General features: G+C 38.6%; 1 protein-coding gene across 1 annotated transcript in view; it reads left to right on the top strand.

Moving 5' to 3' along the window:
* The window catches only part of LOC119733005 (hemicentin-1-like), a 47,690-nt gene that overhangs the window by 20,926 nt on the left and 6,807 nt on the right, over window positions 1–19,957 (top strand). Inside the window, exons 19-26 of the mRNA XM_038206586.1 lie at window positions 11,654–11,938; window positions 12,176–12,505; window positions 12,690–12,770; window positions 13,171–13,251; window positions 14,275–14,355; window positions 14,436–14,516; window positions 15,556–15,636; window positions 19,340–19,414. Coding sequence (XP_038062514.1) covers window positions 11,654–11,938; window positions 12,176–12,505; window positions 12,690–12,770; window positions 13,171–13,251; window positions 14,275–14,355; window positions 14,436–14,516; window positions 15,556–15,636; window positions 19,340–19,414 — 1,095 coding nt within the window. The remainder of the gene's footprint in view (window positions 1–11,653; window positions 11,939–12,175; window positions 12,506–12,689; window positions 12,771–13,170; window positions 13,252–14,274; window positions 14,356–14,435; window positions 14,517–15,555; window positions 15,637–19,339; window positions 19,415–19,957) is intronic.

Genomic DNA, 19,957 nt, shown 5'->3' with positions numbered 1-19,957 from the left:
TGGTTAGTCTTCCCCATTTTTCTTTTTAAAAAATATCCTCCTAGCCATGCTGGTTAGTTTTCCCCAATGTTCCTTATAAAAAATATCCTCCTAGCCATGCTGATTAGTCTTCCCCAATTTCCTTTTAAAAAATTAAAACAAAATAATAATATAAAAAAAAAAAAAAATAAATAAATAAAAAAAATCCTTCTAATGGAAGTTATACTTATAGCTCTGATAATCATATAATACCTTCAACTAAAATAAAGAATTCAATTCCAGGCAAAAAAGATTTTCGTTCGTTCTTCGTTTTACTTGTTGCCATCTTTGTGTCTGTAAACATTTGTATCCCCTCGTGCCGAGCTTGGCAATGATTGGATCTTTATAACTGGTCGTCAAGCTCATTTAAAGGCACTTTCCGAACGGTTTAAACCCCCTTTCTCCACGAGGATCGTCTGATCGTCTGACGTATCGTGAGGTACGCCTAGGGACAGCTATAGACCTTATGTTTGTAGCAATACGAAAACAATTGAAAGACAAGTCGACAGATTTGCACTGGCGTTCTTACGTAATTCTCGAGAGTCTGCGGGGCCGTTCCCTGTAATCCTTTTTCTCTTCTCCCTGCATTTTCCATTCTTATTTAACTCTTTCTTCTTTCTTTTCACGAACGTTATCTTATTTTGTGAACATCTTATTTCTTACACGTAAATAAGATTTTAAAAATTATTAAATTATCAAATAAATTTTATGAACGAGATGCTTAACTAAAAAATTTGTATTTAACCTATAACAATCTCTGAGCTGCGTTTTTTACTTACGTCGACCCCGCACTGATATTGTGCCACTCATTTCATTGATACGCACAACGATTCATTATTACGCGCGCGTATGATACGCGTGTATCTTATACGTTTTCAAAAAACCGTGCGTCGCGCCGGCGTCACGTCACACTTTGCTCCCAGCTACCATAAGAACAACACGTATTCTTCTGACGTTGCAACGCAATTCCTTTACTACATGTACTTGTACCTTTGAACGTGACCTCTTAACACCATATCCTCGGCTTTAATGAGCGGACGTCTTATCGTTTTAGGTGAGTTGATCTCTAATGAAAATTATACTCTTACAACCCAATTAAATACCCCCTTCCTTGAAATTTAAATTATGATATAACATCAACACGTAAAAGTTCTTACGGGGTAGGTCGTACAGTCTCGAGACGAAACCTACCCAAGGTCTAGCGAACTGTACCTGATGAGTCTCGCTTTTTAGACAAATTTCTGGTTTCTTGTCAAATTTACCAAAACAGACTGGTAAGAGCTTTTACATGCCGGCATTCCTTACTACTTATACTAACCTATAAACTACTTCACTTTCCGGTGTATGTTTTAATGATCCGTTCCTTACAATCCTTGAAATTTCCACGCTGCGTTTGTACGGCCTAACGTAAACTTCCTTTAGTATTCATGCTAGGCTACTAGCTGTGCCAATTTTCCTTCTAAAAAGTACCCTCCGAGCCATGCTGGTTAGTCTTCCCAACTTTGTTTTTTAACAAATATTCTCCTAGCCATACTGGTTAGTTTTCCCCAATTTTCCTTCTAAAAAAAATATCCTCCTAGCCATGCTGGTTAGTCTTCCCCAATTTTCCTTCTAAAAAATATCCTCCTAGCCATGCTGGTTAGTCTTTCCCATTTTTCCTTCTAAAAAATATCCTCCTAACCATGCTGGTTAGTCTTCCCCAATTTTCCTTCTAAAAAATATCCTCCTAGCCATGCTGGTTAGTCTTCCCCAATTTTCCTTCTAAAAAAAAATATCCTCCTAGCCATGCTGGTTAGTCTTCCCCATTTTTCTTTTTAAAAAATATCCTCCTAGCCATGCTGGTTAGTTTTCCCCAATGTTCCTTATAAAAAATATCCTCCTAGCCATGCTGATTAGTCTTCCCCAATTTCCTTTTAAAAAATTAAAACAAAATAATAATATAAAAAAAAAAAAAAAATAAATAAATAAAAAAAATCCTTCTAATGGAAGTTATACTTATAGCTCTGATAATCATATAATACCTTCAACTAAAATAAAGAATTCAATTCCAGGCAAAAAAGATTTTCGTTCGTTCTTCGTTTTACTTGTTGCCATCTTTGTGTCTGTAAACATTTGTATCCCCTCGTGCCGAGCTTGGCAATGATTGGATCTTTATAACTGGTCGTCAAGCTCATTTAAAGGCACTTTCCGAACGGTTTAAACCCCCTTTCTCCACGAGGATCGTCTGATCGTCTGACGTATCGTGAGGTACGCCTAGGGACAGCTATAGACCTTATGTTTGTAGCAATACGAAAACAATTGAAAGACAAGTCGACAGATTTGCACTGGCGTTCTTACGTAATTCTCGAGAGTCTGCGGGGCCGTTCCCTGTAATCCTTTTTCTCTTCTCCCTGCATTTTCCATTCTTATTTAACTCTTTCTTCTTTCTTTTCACGAACGTTATCTTATTTTGTGAACATCTTATTTCTTACACGTAAATAAGATTTTAAAAATTATTAAATTATCAAATAAATTTTATGAACGAGATGCTTAACTAAAAAATTTGTATTTAACCTATAACAATCTCTGAGCTGCGTTTTTTACTTACGTCGACCCCGCACTGATATTGTGCCACTCATTTCATTGATACGCACAACGATTCATTATTACGCGCGCGTATGATACGCGTGTATCTTATACGTTTTCAAAAAACCGTGCGTCGCGCCGGCGTCACGTCACACTTTGCTCCCAGCTACCATAAGAACAACACGTATTCTTCTGACGTTGCAACGCAATTCCTTTACTACATGTACTTGTACCTTTGAACGTGACCTCTTAACACCATATCCTCGGCTTTAATGAGCGGACGTCTTATCGTTTTAGGTGAGTTGATCTCTAATGAAAATTATACTCTTACAACCCAATTAAATACCCCCTTCCTTGAAATTTAAATTATGATATAACATCAACACGTAAAAGTTCTTACGGGGTAGGTCGTACAGTCTCGAGACGAAACCTACCCAAGGTCTAGCGAACTGTACCTGATGAGTCTCGCTTTTTAGACAAATTTCTGGTTTCTTGTCAAATTTACCAAAACAGACTGGTAAGAGCTTTTACATGCCGGCATTCCTTACTACTTATACTAACCTATAAACTACTTCACTTTCCGGTGTATGTTTTAATGATCCGTTCCTTACAATCCTTGAAATTTCCACGCTGCGTTTGTACGGCCTAACGTAAACTTCCTTTAGTATTCATGCTAGGCTACTAGCTGTGCCAATTTTCCTTCTAAAAAGTACCCTCCGAGCCATGCTGGTTAGTCTTCCCAACTTTGTTTTTTAACAAATATTCTCCTAGCCATACTGGTTAGTTTTCCCCAATTTTCCTTCTAAAAAAATATCCTCCTAGCCATGCTGGTTAGTCTTCCCCAATTTTCCTTCTAAAAAATATCCTCCTAGCCATGCTGGTTAGTCTTTCCCATTTTTCCTTCTAAAAAATATCCTCCTAACCATGCTGGTTAGTCTTCCCCAATTTTCCTTCTAAAAAATATCCTCCTAGCCATGCTGGTTAGTCTTCCCCAATTTTCCTTCTAAAAAAAATATCCTCCTAGCCATGCTGGTTAGTCTTCCCCATTTTTCTTTTTAAAAAATATCCTCCTAGCCATGCTGGTTAGTTTTCCCCAATGTTCCTTATAAAAAATATCCTCCTAGCCATGCTGATTAGTCTTCCCCAATTTCCTTTTAAAAAATTAAAACAAAATAATAATATAAAAAAAAAAAAAAATAAATAAATAAAAAAAATCCTTCTAATGGAAGTTATACTTATAGCTCTGATAATCATATAATACCTTCAACTAAAATAAAGAATTCAATTCCAGGCAAAAAAGATTTTCGTTCGTTCTTCGTTTTACTTGTTGCCATCTTTGTGTCTGTAAACATTTGTATCCCCTCGTGCCGAGCTTGGCAATGATTGGATCTTTATAACTGGTCGTCAAGCTCATTTAAAGGCACTTTCCGAACGGTTTAAACCCCCTTTCTCCACGAGGATCGTCTGATCGTCTGACGTATCGTGAGGTACGCCTAGGGACAGCTATAGACCTTATGTTTGTAGCAATACGAAAACAATTGAAAGACAAGTCGACAGATTTGCACTGGCGTTCTTACGTAATTCTCGAGAGTCTGCGGGGCCGTTCCCTGTAATCCTTTTTCTCTTCTCCCTGCATTTTCCATTCTTATTTAACTCTTTCTTCTTTCTTTTCACGAACGTTATCTTATTTTGTGAACATCTTATTTCTTACACGTAAATAAGATTTTAAAAATTATTAAATTATCAAATAAATTTTATGAACGAGATGCTTAACTAAAAAATTTGTATTTAACCTATAACAATCTCTGAGCTGCGTTTTTTACTTACGTCGACCCCGCACTGATATTGTGCCACTCATTTCATTGATACGCACAACGATTCATTATTACGCGCGCGTATGATACGCGTGTATCTTATACGTTTTCAAAAAACCGTGCGTCGCGCCGGCGTCACGTCACACTTTGCTCCCAGCTACCATAAGAACAACACGTATTCTTCTGACGTTGCAACGCAATTCCTTTACTACATGTACTTGTACCTTTGAACGTGACCTCTTAACACCATATCCTCGGCTTTAATGAGCGGACGTCTTATCGTTTTAGGTGAGTTGATCTCTAATGAAAATTATACTCTTACAACCCAATTAAATACCCCCTTCCTTGAAATTTAAATTATGATATAACATCAACACGTAAAAGTTCTTACGGGGTAGGTCGTACAGTCTCGAGACGAAACCTACCCAAGGTCTAGCGAACTGTACCTGATGAGTCTCGCTTTTTAGACAAATTTCTGGTTTCTTGTCAAATTTACCAAAACAGACTGGTAAGAGCTTTTACATGCCGGCATTCCTTACTACTTATACTAACCTATAAACTACTTCACTTTCCGGTGTATGTTTTAATGATCCGTTCCTTACAATCCTTGAAATTTCCACGCTGCGTTTGTACGGCCTAACGTAAACTTCCTTTAGTATTCATGCTAGGCTACTAGCTGTGCCAATTTTCCTTCTAAAAAGTACCCTCCGAGCCATGCTGGTTAGTCTTCCCAACTTTGTTTTTTAACAAATATTCTCCTAGCCATACTGGTTAGTTTTCCCCAATTTTCCTTCTAAAAAAATATCCTCCTAGCCATGCTGGTTAGTCTTCCCCAATTTTCCTTCTAAAAAATATCCTCCTAGCCATGCTGGTTAGTCTTTCCCATTTTTCCTTCTAAAAAATATCCTCCTAACCATGCTGGTTAGTCTTCCCCAATTTTCCTTCTAAAAAATATCCTCCTAGCCATGCTGGTTAGTCTTCCCCAATTTTCCTTCTAAAAAAAATATCCTCCTAGCCATGCTGGTTAGTCTTCCCCATTTTTCTTTTTAAAAAATATCCTCCTAGCCATGCTGGTTAGTTTTCCCCAATGTTCCTTATAAAAAATATCCTCCTAGCCATGCTGATTAGTCTTCCCCAATTTCCTTTTAAAAAATTAAAACAAAATAATAAATAAAAAAAAAAAAAAAAAAAAAAAAAAAAAAATAAATAAATAAATAAAAAAAATCCTTCTAATGGAAGTTATACTTATAGCTCTGATAATCATATAATACCTTCAACTAAAATAAAGAATTCAATTCCAGGCAAAAAAGATTTTCGTTCGTTCTTCGTTTTACTTGTTGCCATCTTTGTGTCTGTAAACATTTGTATCCCCTCGTGCCGAGCTTGGCAATGATTGGATCTTTATAACTGGTCGTCAAGCTCATTTAAAGGCACTTTCCGAACGGTTTAAACCCCCTTTCTCCACGAGGATCGTCTGATCGTCTGACGTATCGTGAGGTACGCCTAGGGACAGCTATAGACCTTATGTTTGTAGCAATACGAAAACAATTGAAAGACAAGTCGACAGATTTGCACTGGCGTTCTTACGTAATTCTCGAGAGTCTGCGGGGCCGTTCCCTGTAATCCTTTTTCTCTTCTCCCTGCATTTTCCATTCTTATTTAACTCTTTCTTCTTTCTTTTCACGAACGTTATCTTATTTTGTGAACATCTTATTTCTTACACGTAAATAAGATTTTAAAAATTATTAAATTATCAAATAAATTTTATGAACGAGATGCTTAACTAAAAAAATTGTATTTAACCTATAACAATCTCTGAGCTGCGTTTTTTACTTACGTCGACCCCGCACTGATATTGTGCCACTCATTTCATTGATACGCACAACGATTTATTATTACGCGCGCGTATGATACGCGTGTATCTTATACGTTTTCAAAAAACCGTGCGTCGCGCCGGCGTCACGTCACACTTTGCTCCCAGCTACCATAAGAACAACACGTATTCTTCTGACGTTGCAACGCAATTCCTTTACTACATGTACTTGTACCTTTGAACGTGACCTCTTAACACCATATCCTCGGCTTTAATGAGCGGACGTCTTATCGTTTTAGGTGAGTTGATCTCTAATGAAAATTATACTCTTACAACCCAATTAAATACCCCCTTCCTTGAAATTTAAATTATGATATAACATCAACACGTAAAAGTTCTTACGGGGTAGGTCGTACAGTCTCGAGACGAAACCTACCCAAGGTCTAGCGAACTGTACCTGATGAGTCTCGCTTTTTAGACAAATTTCTGGTTTCTTGTCAAATTTACCAAAACAGACTGGTAAGAGCTTTTACATGCCGGCATTCCTTACTACTTATACTAACCTATAAACTACTTCACTTTCCGGTGTATGTTTTAATGATCCGTTCCTTACAATCCTTGAAATTTCCACGCTGCGTTTGTACGGCCTAACGTAAACTTCCTTTAGTATTCATGCTAGGCTACTAGCTGTGCCAATTTTCCTTCTAAAAAGTACCCTCCGAGCCATGCTGGTTAGTCTTCCCAACTTTGTTTTTTAACAAATATTCTCCTAGCCATACTGGTTAGTTTTCCCCAATTTTCCTTCTAAAAAAATATCCTCCTAGCCATGCTGGTTAGTCTTCCCCAATTTTCCTTCTAAAAAATATCCTCCTAGCCATGCTGGTTAGTCTTTCCCATTTTTCCTTCTAAAAAATATCCTCCTAACCATGCTGGTTAGTCTTCCCCAATTTTCCTTCTAAAAAATATCCTCCTAGCCATGCTGGTTAGTCTTCCCCAATTTTCCTTCTAAAAAAAATATCCTCCTAGCCATGCTGGTTAGTCTTCCCCATTTTTCTTTTTAAAAAATATCCTCCTAGCCATGCTGGTTAGTTTTCCCCAATGTTCCTTATAAAAAATATCCTCCTAGCCATGCTGATTAGTCTTCCCCAATTTCCTTTTAAAAAATTAAAACAAAATAATAATATAAAAAAAAAAAATAAATAAATAAATAAAAAAAATCCTTCTAATGGAAGTTATACTTATAGCTCTGATAATCATATAATACCTTCAACTAAAATAAAGAATTCAATTCCAGGCAAAAAAGATTTTCGTTCGTTCTTCGTTTTACTTGTTGCCATCTTTGTGTCTGTAAACATTTGTATCCCCTCGTGCCGAGCTTGGCAATGATTGGATCTTTATAACTGGTCGTCAAGCTCATTTAAAGGCACTTTCCGAACGGTTTAAACCCCCTTTCTCCACGAGGATCGTCTGATCGTCTGACGTATCGTGAGGTACGCCTAGGGACAGCTATAGACCTTATGTTTGTAGCAATACGAAAACAATTGAAAGACAAGTCGACAGATTTGCACTGGCGTTCTTACGTAATTCTCGAGAGTCTGCGGGGCCGTTCCCTGTAATCCTTTTTCTCTTCTCCCTGCATTTTCCATTCTTATTTAACTCTTTCTTCTTTCTTTTCACGAACGTTATCTTATTTTGTGAACATCTTATTTCTTACACGTAAATAAGATTTTAAAAATTATTAAATTATCAAATAAATTTTATGAACGAGATGCTTAACTAAAAAATTTGTATTTAACCTATAACAATCTCTGAGCTGCGTTTTTTACTTACGTCGACCCCGCACTGATATTGTGCCACTCATTTCATTGATACGCACAACGATTCATTATTACGCGCGCGTATGATACGCGTGTATCTTATACGTTTTCAAAAAACCGTGCGTCGCGCCGGCGTCACGTCACACTTTGCTCCCAGCTACCATAAGAACAACACGTATTCTTCTGACGTTGCAACGCAATTCCTTTACTACATGTACTTGTACCTTTGAACGTGACCTCTTAACACCATATCCTCGGCTTTAATGAGCGGACGTCTTATCGTTTTAGGTGAGTTGATCTCTAATGAAAATTATACTCTTACAACCCAATTAAATACCCCCTTCCTTGAAATTTAAATTATGATATAACATCAACACGTAAAAGTTCTTACGGGGTAGGTCGTACAGTCTCGAGACGAAACCTACCCAAGGTCTAGCGAACTGTACCTGATGAGTCTCGCTTTTTAGACAAATTTCTGGTTTCTTGTCAAATTTACCAAAACAGACTGGTAAGAGCTTTTACATGCCGGCATTCCTTACTACTTATACTAACCTATAAACTACTTCACTTTCCGGTGTATGTTTTAATGATCCGTTCCTTACAATCCTTGAAATTTCCACGCTGCGTTTGTACGGCCTAACGTAAACTTCCTTTAGTATTCATGCTAGGCTACTAGCTGTGCCAATTTTCCTTCTAAAAAGTACCCTCCGAGCCATGCTGGTTAGTCTTCCCAACTTTGTTTTTTAACAAATATTCTCCTAGCCATACTGGTTAGTTTTCCCCAATTTTCCTTCTAAAAAAATATCCTCCTAGCCATGCTGGTTAGTCTTCCCCAATTTTCCTTCTAAAAAATATCCTCCTAGCCATGCTGGTTAGTCTTTCCCATTTTTCCTTCTAAAAAATATCCTCCTAACCATGCTGGTTAGTCTTCCCCAATTTTCCTTCTAAAAAATATCCTCCTAGCCATGCTGGTTAGTCTTCCCCAATTTTCCTTCTAAAAAAAATATCCTCCTAGCCATGCTGGTTAGTCTTCCCCATTTTTCTTTTTAAAAAATATCCTCCTAGCCATGCTGGTTAGTTTTCCCCAATGTTCCTTATAAAAAATATCCTCCTAGCCATGCTGATTAGTCTTCCCCAATTTCCTTTTAAAAAATTAAAACAAAATAATAATATAAAAAAAAAAAAAAATAAATAAATAAAAAAAATCCTTCTAATGGAAGTTATACTTATAGCTCTGATAATCATATAATACCTTCAACTAAAATAAAGAATTCAATTCCAGGCAAAAAAGATTTTCGTTCGTTCTTCGTTTTACTTGTTGCCATCTTTGTGTCTGTAAACATTTGTATCCCCTCGTGCCGAGCTTGGCAATGATTGGATCTTTATAACTGGTCGTCAAGCTCATTTAAAGGCACTTTCCGAACGGTTTAAACCCCCTTTCTCCACGAGGATCGTCTGATCGTCTGACGTATCGTGAGGTACGCCTAGGGACAGCTATAGACCTTATGTTTGTAGCAATACGAAAACAATTGAAAGACAAGTCGACAGATTTGCACTGGCGTTCTTACGTAATTCTCGAGAGTCTGCGGGGCCGTTCCCTGTAATCCTTTTTCTCTTCTCCCTGCATTTTCCATTCTTATTTAACTCTTTCTTCTTTCTTTTCACGAACGTTATCTTATTTTGTGAACATCTTATTTCTTACACGTAAATAAGATTTTAAAAATTATTAAATTATCAAATAAATTTTATGAACGAGATGCTTAACTAAAAAATTTGTATTTAACCTATAACAATCTCTGAGCTGCGTTTTTTACTTACGTCGACCCCGCACTGATATTGTGCCACTCATTTCATTGATACGCACAACGATTCATTATTACGCGCGCGTATGATACGCGTGTATCTTATACGTTTTCAAAAAACCGTGCGTCGCGCCGGCGTCACGTCACACTTTGCTCCCAGCTACCATAAGAACAACACGTATTCTTCTGACGTTGCAACGCAATTCCTTTACTACATGTACTTGTACCTTTGAACGTGACCTCTTAACACCATATCCTCGGCTTTAATGAGCGGACGTCTTATCGTTTTAGGTGAGTTGATCTCTAATGAAAATTATACTCTTACAACCCAATTAAATACCCCCTTCCTTGAAATTTAAATTATGATATAACATCAACACGTAAAAGTTCTTACGGGGTAGGTCGTACAGTCTCGAGACGAAACCTACCCAAGGTCTAGCGAACTGTACCTGATGAGTCTCGCTTTTTAGACAAATTTCTGGTTTCTTGTCAAATTTACCAAAACAGACTGGTAAGAGCTTTTACATGCCGGCATTCCTTACTACTTATACTAACCTATAAACTACTTCACTTTCCGGTGTATGTTTTAATGATCCGTTCCTTACAATCCTTGAAATTTCCACGCTGCGTTTGTACGGCCTAACGTAAACTTCCTTTAGTATTCATGCTAGGCTACTAGCTGTGCCAATTTTCCTTCTAAAAAGTACCCTCCGAGCCATGCTGGTTAGTCTTCCCAACTTTGTTTTTTAACAAATATTCTCCTAGCCATACTGGTTAGTTTTCCCCAATTTTCCTTCTAAAAAAATATCCTCCTAGCCATGCTGGTTAGTCTTCCCCAATTTTCCTTCTAAAAAATATCCTCCTAGCCATGCTGGTTAGTCTTTCCCATTTTTCCTTCTAAAAAATATCCTCCTAACCATGCTGGTTAGTCTTCCCCAATTTTCCTTCTAAAAAATATCCTCCTAGCCATGCTGGTTAGTCTTCCCCAATTTTCCTTCTAAAAAAAATATCCTCCTAGCCATGCTGGTTAGTCTTCCCCATTTTTCTTTTTAAAAAATATCCTCCTAGCCATGCTGGTTAGTTTTCCCCAATGTTCCTTATAAAAAATATCCTCCTAGCCATGCTGATTAGTCTTCCCCAATTTCCTTTTAAAAAATTAAAACAAAATAATAATATAAAAAAAAAAAAAAAAAAATAAATAAATAAAAAAAATCCTTCTAATGGAAGTTATACTTATAGCTCTGATAATCATATAATACCTTCAACTAAAATAAAGAATTCAATTCCAGGCAAAAAAGATTTTCGTTCGTTCTTCGTTTTACTTGTTGCCATCTTTGTGTCTGTAAACATTTGTATCCCCTCGTGCCGAGCTTGGCAATGATTGGATCTTTATAACTGGTCGTCAAGCTCATTTAAAGGCACTTTCCGAACGGTTTAAACCCCCTTTCTCCACGAGGATCGTCTGATCGTCTGACGTATCGTGAGGTACGCCTAGGGACAGCTATAGACCTTATGTTTGTAGCAATACGAAAAAAATATATTAAGGGGAAAATAACAAATGTATTGACAAACCCTCCTTAAACTCAAGTGGTTCTTCATGGAACGCGATCTGTTGTGAGTTCCTTGTTGAAGCTTTCAGATAATGTAGCACACAGCTGTAATTACTGCACCTTCCGTTAAAGTTCACGTCACTTCTTTCCCTGAAAGGTTGAACTGTTTAAGAAGACAAAGCTACAACTGAAATCACTTTACCGTCGCTAATAATGTGCGTAGATGTAACATGCAGATCGTTTCCTTTCCCCAATTTACTTTTCAAACCTCAAGATCGTCCCTTCTTTTCGGAGCCGATGGTTCTCACACCCGGTCCAGTCGAGGAGGGAGATGACGTCATCCTGTCCTGCAGCGCAGACGCCAATCCCATGCCCGCTGATTTCATCACGTGGGAGAAGGTCGGATCTCCTGACTCCCTTGCCTCTGTTTACAGCGATGGTACGAGCACTCTGACACTAAGGAGCATCACAAAGGAGCAGACTGGGTCATACAGGTGTCGTGGAAACAACGGTATACCACCCGTTGTATTTTCAACGCCAGTCGACATCATCGTGCATTGTAAGTTTCATGCCCTTCGATTGATTGTGTTAACATTTATTTAAAGGATTTCAAAGTACAGCATTGACCTGTTTTTAACCGGATAGTTTTATTTTAAACATGTCTGTAACTAACATTGCCGAATATTCGTAAAGCCATCTCCTTAACATCAATTGACAATGCAAAGCGTTCCCGTAATGTTTAGAACACTGTTAATGAATTCAAGTCTTCCGTTTCCCACTTGTGTATCTCTCAAAGTTGGAGTTACCATAACAAACCCAGAAAACAACTACGCCGAAGCCAACGTTGGGGAGAGAGCCACTCTAGTATGCACGGCCGAAGGCAACCCCTACCCAATGACGACATGGTTGGGTCCGACTGGCACCAGAATAACCAACCAGAGCCATCCTGGAAGGATCACACTGGTGGAGACCATTCACGGCAGAGGTGGCGTAGAGGGGTACACAGTGACGAACACCTTGCAAATCAATACAGTGTCTGGAGCAGAAGACTACGGCTATTACGTGTGTGACTGTGGTAACGGCATCGGAATGGTGGACACCCTGACAATTTTGCTGAATAGCAGAGGTGAACCTTAAACTCTTAAACCGATTACATTTTGGTGGCAACCTTAGGTATTCAGCATTATGCAAACATATATTTCTAAACACTGAGTTACTTACAACTTGTGACATAAGTTCACGTTCCAATAACTCAAAAACTACTCTGAATTGGAACTCTTCGGGGTTTTGATTATTTTATTTCTCTTCAGCTGAAGTTGACAACACAACGCCGGAGCTGAACGCTGAAACCTCAGTCGCCTATGGCGTCATGATAACGAGCAAGTCTCAAGGTAAGTTCACGTTCCAATAACTCAAAACCTACTCTTAATTGGAACTCTTCGGGGTTTTGATTATTGTTATTTCTCTTCAGCTGAAATTGACAACACAACGCCGGAGCTGAACGCTGAAACCTCAGTCGCCTATGACGTCATGAGAACGAGCAAGTCTCAAGGTAAGTTCACGTTCCAATAACTCAAAAACTACTCTGAATTGGAACTCTTCGGGGTTTTGATTATTTTATTTCTCTTCAGCTGAAGTTGACAACACAACGCCGGAGTTGAACGCTGAAACCTCAGTCGCCTATGACGTCATGATAACGAGCAAGTCTCAAGGTAAGTTCACGTTCCAATAACTCAAAACCTACTCTTAATTGGAACTCTTCGGGGTTTTGATTATTTTATTTCTCTTCAGCTGAAGTTGACAACACAACGCCGGAGCTGAACGCTGAAACCTCAGTCGCCTATTACGTCATGAGAACGAGCAAGTCTCAAGGTAAGTTCACGTTCCAATAACTCAAAACCTACTCTTAATTGGAACTCTTCGGGGTTTTGATTATTTTATTTCTCTTCAGCTGAAGTTGACAACACAACGCCGGAGCTGAACGCTGAAACCTCAGCCGCTTATGACGTCATGAGAACGAGCAAGTCTCAAGGTAAGTTCACGTTCCAATAACTCAAAAACTACTCTGAATTAGAACTCTTCGGGGTTTTGATTATTTTATTTCTCTTCAGCTGAAGTTGACAACACAACGCCGGAGCTGAACGCTGAAACCTCAGTCGCCTATGACGTCATGATAACGAGCAAGTCTCAAGGTAAGTTCACGTTCCAATAACTCAAAACCTACTCTTAATTGGAACTCTTCGGGGTTTTGATTATTTTATTTCTCTTCAGCTGAAGTTGACAACACAACGCCGGAGTTGAACGCTGAAACCTCAGTCGCCTATGACGTCATGAGAACGAGCAAGTCTCAAGGTAAGTTCACGTTCCAATAACTCAAAACCTACTCTTAATTGGAACTCTTCGGGGTTTTGATTATTTTATTTCTCTTCAGCTGAAGTTGACAACACAACGCCGGAGCTGAACGCTGAAACCTCAGCCGCTTATGACGTCATGAGAACGAGCAAGTCTCAAGGTAAGTTCACGTTCCAATAACTCAAAAACTACTCTGAATTAAAACTCTTTGGGGTTTTGATTATTTTATTTCTCTTCAGCTGAAGTTGACAACACAACGCCGGAGCTGAACGCTGAAACCTCAGTCGCCTATGACGTCATGATAACGAGCAAGTCTCAAGGTAACTCAAAAACTACTCTGAATTGGAACTCTTCGGGGTTTTAGTTATTTTATTTCTCTTCAGCAGAAGTTGACAACACAACGCCGGAGCTGAACGCTGAAACCTCAGTCGCCTATGACGTCATGATAACGAGCAAGTCTCAAGGTAAGTTCACGTTCCAATAACTCAAAAACTACTCTGAATTGGAACTCTTCGGGGTTCTGATTATTTTATTTCTCTTCAGCTGAAGTTGACAACACAACGCCGGAGCTGAACGCTGAAACCTCAGTCGCCTATGGCGTCATGATAACGAGCAAGTCTCAAGGTAAGTTCACGTTCCAATAACTCAAAACCTACTCTTAATTGGAACTCTTCGGGGTTTTGATTATTGTTATTTCTCTTCAGCTGAAGTTGACAACACAACGCCGGAGCTGAACGCTGAAACCTCAGTCGCCTATGACGTCATGAGAACGAGCAAGTCTCAAGGTAAGTTCACGTTCCAATAACTCAAAAACTACTCTGAATTGGAACTCTTCGGGGTTTTGATTATTTTATTTCTCTTCAGCTGAAGTTGACAACACAACGCCGGAGCTGAACGCTGAAACCTCAGCCGCTTATGACGTCATGAGAACGAGCAAGTCTCAAGGTAAGTTCACGTTCCAATAACTCAAAAACTACTCTGAATTGGAACTCTTCGGGGTTTTGATTATTTTATTTCTCTTCAGCTGAAGTTGACAACACAACGCCGGAGCTGAACGCTGAAACCTCAGTCGCCTATGACGTCATGAGAACGAGCAAGTCTCAAGGTAAGTTCACGTTCCAATAACTCAAAACCTACTCTTAATTGGAACTCTTCGGGGTTTTGATTATTTTATTTCTCTTCAGCTGAAGTTGACAACACAACGCCGGAGCTGAACGCTGAAACCTCAGTCGCCTATGACGTCATGATAACGAGCAAGTCTCAAGGTAAGTTCACGTTCTAATAACTCAAAACCTACTCTGAATTGGAACTCTTCGGGGTTTTGATTATTTTATTTCTCTTCAGCTGAAGTTGACAACACAACGACGGAGCTGAACGCTGAAACCTCAGTCGCCTATGACGTCATGAGAACGAGCAAGTCTCAAGGTAAGTTCACGTTCCAATAACTCAAAACCTACTCTTAATTGGAACTCTTCGGGGTTTTGATTATTTTATTTCTCTTCAGCTGAAGTTGACAACACAACGCCGGAGTTGAACGCTGAAACCTCAGTCGCCTATGACGTCATGAGAACGAGCAAGTCTCAAGGTAAGTTCACGTTCCAATAACTCAAAACCTACTCTTAATTGGAACTCTTCGGGGTTTTGATTATTTTATTTCTCTTCAGCTGAAGTTGACAACACAACGCCGGAGCTGAACGCTGAAACCTCAGCCGCTTATGACGTCATGAGAACGAGCAAGTCTCAAGGTAAGTTCACGTTCCAATAACTCAAAAACTATTCTGAATTAGAACTCTTCGGGGTTTTGATTATTTTATTTCTCTTCAGCTGAAGTTGACAACACAACGCCGGAGCTGAACGCTGAAACCTCAGTCGCCTATGTCGTCATGATAACGAGCAAGTCTCAAGGTAAGTTCACGTTCCAATAACTCAAAACCTACTCTTAATTGGAACTCTTCGGGGTTTTGATTATTTTATTTCTCTTCAGCTGAAGTTGACAACACAACGCCGGAGCTGAACGCTGAAACCTCAGCCGCTTATGACGTCATGAGAACGAGCAAGTCTCAAGGTAAGTTCACGTACCAATAATTCAAAAGAGCAGAGGCAGAGGAATCCGTGCGTTCCGATTTGAGTAGGTACAAATCACGAACATTTGCACTCGAGTCTTAATGTTACTGTTGTCTGGTGCAAAGTTTTGCACAAAATTAAAAACGTTTTGCTAAATTCAACATTATCTATCTTTGATAAGAGACACTGAAACTTCGTTTCCGTAAGCACCCTCGAAACGACTGTCTTCATATAATGTGGTGGTCTACCCCGTGAATTCTCTGAGCGGGGGTCCGTCCCTAGTTAAAGGGGAGGCTGGAAGTCAAAGAGTGCAGTTTGATTCTCCTGATCCTTTACTCTTGATGTTTGTAGTTACAATAAGCCCGGCTAGACCGCATCATGTACATGATGTAATACAATAAAACACTGAAATATAACAACCTATTTTACCTGTTTAATTAAAGATAGAGGAACTCACTAATTATGGTAAAACAATCCAAACAGTCTGTTTTGCATCTGTTATTTCGTTTTGTCCCTAAAATTAATCTTATCCTCATATTTACCTTATGTATTTGTGTGATTTTTTATTTAGTTGTATCGACATTGCTTATTGGTTATTTTTTTTCCTTTCTGAAAAGTTTCTGCACCTAAATCTACAACAGTACTAAGCTGAAAACAAGAAAACCTGGTTATGTTTTTTTTCTAATTGTTTTGTTTTACAGGTATTTCACAATCCAGTCAGTTACTTTTAAATAAAAATAGATTATTGTTCCATTTTTTTAAGCTGTGCTCGGTAACGCAACTCCACAACCATTGATTAAAATCACAAGTGCCACTAGCGACGTCACCAATGAAACTAGTACGACACTACGTAAGTTTCTCTAATCAGCATCTAACTTCACACTGATTTTTTTCAAGAGGAACACCCACACGTTTCCCAAATTATGCGTCTACCTACTCTTAATTAAAACTTCAGGATTTTAAAGATGTTTGTTTATCTTCAGCTGAAGTTGACAACACAACGCCGGAGCCGAACGCTGAAACCCCCGCCGACAATGACGTCATGAGCAAGTCTCAAAGTAAGTACTTTGAATTCACGAGAGCACAGATTCCGTCACTTCCGATTTTAGTAGGTAAACCTCGCGAACATTTCCAATTCCGATTTCATGGAACTGTTGTCTTGTGGGGATTTTGGCGAGACCGCATCATGTACATGATGTAACAAAATTTAAAAAGAAGAAGCCAATATTCCCTTTATAATTGGATCCTTAGCATATCCACGAGTTGATCTGAGTATTTATCCAACTAAACTCTCACCTCAGTATCAGTCCAACTTCCAAAGAATCGCTCTGTCGTCAAATGAAAGGCTTCCCTCTGGCCCCTTGGTAGGACACGTGTACTGTGAAAATACAACATTCTATGAGAAGGAACACATGCACGCAGAAAGTCCCTTTGCACATAAGAATCACGAAAAATTCAGTGAACGCAAGCAAGAAATATAAATCTAAGTTTGTGAATAATAAGCAGTCTCCCCAAATATGGCGGTCAACAATTATTTTGTCGAGAGTTAAGAGGCCAGTCAGCAAAGCAACCCGCCATGTGTTTGTTAAGAAGCCTTCGTTTAGTGATTTAATCCACTTCGCGAAGGTTTTAGAAGTGGATCAGTATTCATTACGCAATAAACCAGGCATTGTTTAAAACTTTTTAAAGGTATTTTTAAATCAATAGCAAACAATTTGTATAACTATCATTAGTACCAAAGAAATCTTATTATTGTACCGCGTGTTCGCTTAAATATAGACAAAGCTGTAAGTCATTTTCAGTTATCTGGTTTACAAATAAAATAAGGGATGAAATAGGCCCTACTTAGTTTACTTTGTTTCTCTCTTTTATGGAAAGGCGAGCACGATGCTGAGAGAGGGGCTTATGTGGGTATGTACGTTTGAATACTATTTTCTGAAAAGGGAAGCATGTAGGTTTTCTCCTTAACATGACACTGATTTGTGAATTATTATCTAAACAGACGTTTCTTTTTTACAAGGTATAATCATTTTAAAATTATCTCAATAAATGACAATTACGTTAATGCAACAGAAGCCGTATCGGGGTCTACTTGCATTCTTGCATTCGTTTATTTTTATTTATTTATTTACATTAATTAATTAAAAAAGTTGTTTATGTTACATGTCCGTGTGTCCCTTTGCGTGGACATTAAAATAATATCGGGTCTTACAATAGGCCTTAATTGGACCGAAATTGTGAATCGTTTTGACACATATTCTGCCTGATTTGCGGTATTCAGCATTATGCAAACATATATTTCTAAACACTGAGTTACTTACAACTTGTGTCGTTCAATTGAAATCGATGAGTGTACTTAAATGATGAGGTCAAGTTTACACAAAGTAGCAATGTGGTCCTCTCCTAGATTACTCAACATTATGCAAACACATATATCTAAACACTGAGTTGCTTATTGCTTCAGACACAACAATATAACGTGTTACATCATCTTACGATGTTTTGTTTTCTTTTGTTTCTCTTTTGTTGAAAGTTGAACCTGTCCTCCCTACAAATATCTCAATCGACCAGGGTCGAATCACTGCTTACTCGCTAACAGTAAACTGGATCCCTGGGACGAAGGTTGTAGGTCCAGAACAATGGATTCTCGTGAATTACCGAGAGCTGGTAACCACCACGAGCTTCAGCCCCAGCACGCGCAGTGGCAGACTCTACGATGTCAGCGAGTACACAGTGGTCGGTCTGCGGGCCGACACGGAGTACGAGGTCGAGGTTTACGCTGAGAACGCCAATGGTGCGAGTGATGTCGTGACAATAATCGGAAAGACTCTGCGTAAGTAATTTTGAATTGTCTTTCATCCGGCTGCTTTTCATTTCTTTTTCAACGTCCCCCCCCCAAAATAAAAATGGCTTCAAAACGGTAACAAAACATCAAATGAAAAGGTTATAATCCGTATACATGTATGTGTAAAGGAATGTGCATATCATAATTATGTGGTAGAAAATCAAATCAGTCTGTGTTGCATATTTTATTGCAGTTTTTCCCAACAATTAGTTTTATCCTTAGATTTACCTAATGAGTTTGTGTAAGATTTGTTTTGGAGGTGACAACATTGCTGATGTTTATTTTAATTCAAAACAAAATAAAGTGTTCTGCCCTAATTCTACAACAATTACTCTACTAATTTGAAATCAATTTTGAAATGTATTTCACAATCGACTCAGTCCTTTTTGACACTAAACATCACTCAGTGAAGTTCATTTGAGTAGAAATAAATTCTTGTTAAATGTTTTTTTTTTTTTTAAGCTGAGCTCGATAATGCAACTCCTGAACCCTTGAATGGAATCACACGTGGCACTGGTGACGCCACAAAGGAAACAAGTACGGCACTGGGTAAGTTTCCTAAAATAATTAGCCTCTTACTTCACACTGATGTCATATATTTTTCGTGTAGGAACACATACAAGGTTGCCAAATTATTAGTCTACCTACTCTTACTTGAAACTTTGGGGTTTTGATTATTTGAATTATCTTCTGCTGAAGTTGACAACACAACGCCGGAGCTGAACGCTGAAACCTCAGCCGCTTATGACGTCATGAGAACGAGCAAGTCTCAAGGTAAGTTCACGTTCCAATAACTCAAAAACTACTCTGAATTGGAACTCTTCGGGGTTTTGATTATTTTATTTCTCTTCAGCTGAAGTTGACAACACAACGCCGGAGCTGAACGCTGAAACCTCAGTCGCCTATGACGTCATGATAACGAGCAAGTCTCAAGGTAAGTTCACGTTCCAATAACTCAAAACCTACTCTGAATTGGAACTCTTCGGGGTTTTGATTATTTTATTTCTCTTCAGCTGAAGTTGACAACACAACGCCGGAGCTGAACGCTGAAACCTCAGCCGCTTATGACGTCATGAGAACGAGCAATGCTCAAGGTAAGTTCACGTTCCAATAACTTAAAAACTACTCTGAATTGAAACTCTTCGGGGTTTTGATTATTTTATTTCTCTTCAGCTGAAGTTGACAACACAACGCCGGAGCTGAACGCTGAAACCTCAGCCGCTTATGACGTCATGATAACGAGCAAGTCTCAAGGTAAGTTCACGTTCCAATAACTCAAAAACTACTCTGAATTGGAACTCTTCGGGGTTTTGATTA

Source organism: Patiria miniata, unplaced genomic scaffold, assembly GCF_015706575.1.
Source record: "Patiria miniata isolate m_02_andy unplaced genomic scaffold, ASM1570657v1 HiC_scaffold_25, whole genome shotgun sequence".
NCBI lineage: Eukaryota > Metazoa > Echinodermata > Asteroidea > Valvatida > Asterinidae > Patiria > Patiria miniata.
Note: the sequence above shows the minus strand (reverse complement) of the source record. Positions and strands in the feature narration are given on the sequence as shown.